Source organism: Gobio gobio (genome assembly GCF_949357685.1).
Source record: "Gobio gobio genome assembly, chromosome: 2".
Classification (NCBI taxonomy): Eukaryota; Metazoa; Chordata; class Actinopteri; order Cypriniformes; family Gobionidae; genus Gobio; species Gobio gobio.
Window position 1 is genome coordinate 52,482,795 of NC_137098.1, and position 5,180 is coordinate 52,487,974.

Here is a 5,180-nt window from a genome sequence, read left to right on the forward strand (position 1 = left end):
GGAACCAAAATTGGTTCTTTATATGGCATCGCTGTGAAAACCTGGCACCTTTATTTTTAAGAGTGTACATTTCAGACATCTCCGCTTTCAGTAAAACCTATAGGTTAGTTGAGGGAAATTTGCATTCATATGTTGCTATTATGACATATCTTCAATATTTTCTTAAAATATGGGCAATTAAATATGTAAATATTCCTGCCTATATAAGTCGCAGAATAATTTTACCTTTCAGATAAATCTCTTTTACTGGGATTCTGCTTTGTCTGTCATTGGTTCTTGTAAATGGCCTCTTTGAATATTTTTGCATTTTGTTCTAGCAAATGTTTCTATTTCCTATAATAACACATTGGCTAATGCATCATCATCCTACACCTAAATATGTTACAATTTAAAAGTAAATGCACATTGTTCTTAAGGGGGGCATGCATCTTCCCCCCATGTCACCCTAGGCCTAGTGCATTAGACTCAGAAATGGCAGTATACTGTGCATAGTACGCTAATTTTCTGTATACATCGAATGCCCAGATAACCTACCCCATTAATCAAAGGTCTAGTATTAAATAGAGCACACTGCATGGGATATAGTAGGCCTATCCCACAAACCAATACGTCTAATTTGACCTTCCATTTCTAGTGTGATAAATTTTTCTTTTTGACTCTTTTGCTATAGAACAGCATAATACTACTCTTTTCAAAGCAACACTAAAAACAGAATCAAGTGACACAGGTTGAGTTGTTTTCACTTTTCCGTTTTTTATTAGCATTGATTTGTCACAACGCAAATAAAACAAGACATTACAACAACAACAAAAAACTAAGTTCACTTATGTGACATTAGGAAACTGGGGGTTCTGTAGGTAAGATACAGAAGATAAATAAGTCTACAGAACACAAAATCCATCTCTTAGCTCAGTTATGTATATACTTCACTGCCAGTGATGTTGTACCTGTTTATGACCATTTTTTTTTTCTTTGAGCTCCCAGATTAGTTTTTAAGAGTTAACCCTTTGGTACCTAGCCTGGAAGAATACATTTTCAGGGCCAAAGTACAGAAACTCTACTTCTGATCACAGCTCAAAAACATTATTGCATCCACACACACAAAACTTTCCATCTAGGATAATTAATAGTATAGGCATTGTGTTTCCTCACAAGGGAACAAAGATCAGGTACACACCTCATTAGTTAGTGCTGCTGTGATAACAAATTCATGATAAAAAGGTCAAATATTGACCTCTCATGTCAGGTTACACAATGACCAGTTTAAAACAAGGCAACAATGCCTATTAAATATTTGAGCACATTTCAAATAATAAATGAAATTACTCATCAACTTGAAAATATAAAGAGGTCACTCTGTTCAACTGTTATCTGAATTCTGCTAAAACATGATTCCTGTTGAATTCAGTTTTGTCTAATGGTGTGGATGAAGAAGAGGTTGATGATATAGGTGTCAGTGTCACACTGTACAGATTGGCAACGAAAGTCTCCCATCCTCGACGGAAAGCTCTGTCCATGGCCTAAAAGAGAAATAATTTATAAAGCCAATTTATCACAGAAAACTATATCCTTTATATAATATGAACATTGCTATTAGAAGTTTGTTCACTGCAGGGTCATTGCTCTGAAATAAAGAATGTGCCCCTATTTGCCTAACTAAAGGACATGTGAGGTGGCAGGGTAGTTTGGTTATTTGCAGACATTCCTCTAAGCAAGGTCACCTTGCAAATGACTGAAAAGAGTTTAGAGTTGTCCCTGCTTGCTTCTTTCCTCTGACCAAGTGCAAACAGAAAACTAATAGTGACATAACAGACGGATCAATAAACTGACTAATAAAACAAGGGGGTGGGGAAGGACATGAAGCTATTAATGCTTAGCTAGGGTGGAGGAAGTAGAGACAATCCTGCTATATTGTAGCAAATATAAACATTTATGGGGCATAACTCAACAGACTGCTTATTTCTGCACAATTCAGAAAAAAATGAACTTTACCCCAGATGTCTCTCTAAACCATTTCCCTCTCCAAACCATATGATAGATGGTTACAGAATAACTATGACCCAACTAACTATGCCCAAGTGACGGAAAATGCTATCCAATATGTGGCCAACTGGGCATGTAAAAGAACAATATAGGCTAATAAACAAACACATATTTTTCTAATATATTTATAAAATACTACTGAGTAAACGTATGTTTTGTATATTCATCCAAACGTTGTTATATGTACACCATCATTAACCACATAACTTTAAGTCTCACCTTGTTGTGTTTGATTCACTAACATGAACCGACTCATTAGAGTCACTTGTTCGATTTACACTGGTCGCGGTCAGGTTTTTATTCACTAAAAAGAATCGTAGCGGTGTAGCGGTATGAACAAGTATTGCAATGGGACCCTGTGAGGGTATTTTAGTACGAAATTCCGTCCGCATCGAAGAATGAACGTGAGAACCGCTAACGATACCGAACGTCATTCAGGACCGTTTCCGGTATTTACTATTCTTATAGCAAGTTCCCAATAGCCTACCAACAGCTAAATCTTACCGTGCGATAATTCTTGAGAGTGTTCCTCTTTACAATTTCTATTGCCTCTCCATTCAATTTGTCTTCTGTCTTCTTCTCTTTTCTTGTATCTTCCATTTTCCCTTCTCCTTTATTTTCCCCTGATATTAGAATCTGGTCATCAGCATGTTCCCTCACAGAGAAATGAACCATTGTTTGTTCTGGTTTTCTGCTGTTTCCCAGGGTTTGGGTTGGTGGTGTCACCTCTGGGTTTAGATCTACAGAGGTGGATTTGTTGTTTTCGTTACCCTGTTGTTTGTCTGAGGTAAATTTGTCAGATTTTGCCTTCCTGGAGCTCATCCTGCTCCAGCGGCGACTTAGTCTGCTGGGCTTTCTCTTCAGTAAAGTGGTCCCATCATCATCTATCAAATCAACCACATGGTCATCCTCTTCTATCCAGCCTGGAACTGTCCCATTGTCTTGGCTGCTCCCATTCAAGGATCCTATCTGCTCTTCTGTGGGTTTGGGTTCTGCCTCCATCTCTACATCATCTCCAAACATCTCATCCAAGCGCCCGTAGAATCCATTAGCCTTGTCCAGAAAAGGAGGAGAACGAGGGGCCTTGTTCTTTTTGGAGCTCTTGCCGATAGTCATGGTCTTGAGAGATGGTAATCCAGTATTTGCAATCTAAAGAGGAAGGAAGGAAGAAGGAAACATGTGACTTTGACGTGTAATGGTGGTCATCTGTTGAAAATGTTGGGAAGAGATCATACATATATTTGTCATGGACAATTAACAGAAAATTGTTCCACAACATTCCTTACATAATCAAACCAAAGAAGAAGAGGAAGAAGAGCAGCTGGCTTCCTCGAGGCTACTGTCGAAATGAAGTCTACACTTCACTGAGATTTATCTTTCCCCTCCATCCCACAGTAATGTGTGTTTATCAGTCATGTCATCATAGGCACACTGTCCAAAGTTCATTCTGTGTGTATACAGCATATCAGTAAGTTTCTGTTTAGGGACAGTGTGTCTCCTAAACCGGCAGACTACCCTTTGCTTTTTATGACTTTTTGATAAGATGAGATCTAGTCTGTCATTGACTTTGACTCCAGTTGGTTGTGCTGGAACTGCAGCTGGTGCCAAGACAGATGACTGTGACTCAATATCACTCACAAATATGTCATACTGCACAGAGATTTACAGAGTCATTATTACATGTTTTTTAATATTATTCATATACAGGGACTATGAGATAATATTATCCACTATTTGACCAGAAACATTTTAGTAAAGCCTTTAACTTACATATACAGTATGTCAAAAATGGGAAACTTACAGTTTTCCAGATATAATGATACTTAATATATAAATCAAGAAAATATTTTCATTTACAGGTCGTGCTAAAGACTTCAGCTCTTTGGAAATGGTGCTATTTTCTCATATTCTTAATGCTGGTCTAAAGGTGTGTTATTTACATATAATTCCAGCTGTTTTAACCGGTAAACAATGTCCGAGTATATATCATTTGGTATAATAAATGATAGTTTACACAAATAAGAAGAAAAAGCTGTATTTCTCTATATACATACTTATTTTTCTTATTATGTGTAAACTATCATTTAGCCTTTCCCAAGCTCAAGGTTGCTTTATAATGCGCTTAAAACGTTCACATTTCAAGAAAAAGAACATGCATAAACAGAAAAAAACAACATATTAATAACAATAAACATAACATACAAGAGCGTTCAAGTTTGAGCAACTTACCTGCTGGCTGTGTTCGTGTGACTCTTCTCTTACTCGCTCTGTGTTCTGGGCCCAACTCACCTTAATCTCACCTGACACACACAATCGTCACACTGTCTGAACCTGTCGTCATTCAAGCACATTAATTCCTCTCTCTCTCTCTCTCTCTCTCTCTCTCTCTCTCTCTCTCTCTCTCTCTCTCTCTCTCTCTCTCTCTCTCTCTCTCTCTCTCTCTCTCTCTCTCTCTCTCTCTCTCTCTCTCTCTCTCTCTCTCTCTCTCTCTCTCTCGGTTTATGTTTCATTTAATTAACTGAAGAAGGGAAGCAGCCTACAAAAACTACAAAATAGTAAGTATCATTCAACTCAGACCTAAATGCACAAACAGTATCAAACTTTTACTGCATAAGTTGAAAAGTTGTGTTACCATGAACCATTATCAGGGAACTGACTCACCTGAGCAGGACTCTTAAATGTGTTTTGGGGATTATTCACTGGGTGGGAACTTGATGTACGGTCAGGAATTTCCATTTCCAAAAAGGAATACTAATCCACTAAACAGAACACACACTCATAACGCACCGTTCCCAAATGTTCGTCCTTATTTACACGTTTTTCCCTCTCAAAATGATGTTGAAATAAATAAACAGGGTAATATAGGGCCAAGGGAGCTCAAAATCAAAAGTGACTGATAGAGTTAGAAAGAGAATGAATATATTCCTGGAAACATTAGGTGTGGCATTTAAGACTAAGTGACTGCTTCAGGGTAATATTTAAGAAAGCGCATGTAGACGTGGGTATTTGCATGTAATTGTACGTCGGAGTGAGGTCTAAATATCTGTTTTTGGATCTCAAAATAGTTTAAACAACAGTAGTCGTTTAAAGAATCATCTATCCTTGTGCTTCCAGACAGAAAACTGAAATAAAAAGTG

General features: G+C 37.6%; 1 protein-coding gene across 2 annotated transcripts; it reads right to left on the reverse strand.

Annotated features, from left to right (window-relative positions):
- Positions 1-654: 654 nt before the first annotated feature.
- Positions 655-4,433, reverse strand: LOC307142456 (uncharacterized protein). 2 transcript variants are annotated; one of them, XM_079843352.1, is made up of 4 exons: positions 4,273-4,366; positions 3,330-3,490; positions 2,548-3,192; positions 731-1,520 (listed from the first exon to the last, which is right to left on the reverse strand). In XM_079843352.1, exons 3-4 carry the CDS (start codon positions 3,157-3,159, stop codon positions 1,368-1,370), a joined length of 765 nt encoding a protein of 254 aa, XP_079699478.1. In that variant the 5' UTR covers positions 3,160-3,192; positions 3,330-3,490; positions 4,273-4,366; the 3' UTR covers positions 731-1,367. The 2 variants fall into 2 exon arrangements, with proteins under 2 accessions (XP_079699477.1, XP_079699478.1); XM_079843351.1 differs by lacking the exon at positions 3,330-3,490 and having other exon boundaries at positions 655-1,520; positions 4,273-4,433.
- Positions 4,434-5,180: the final 747 nt, after the last annotated feature.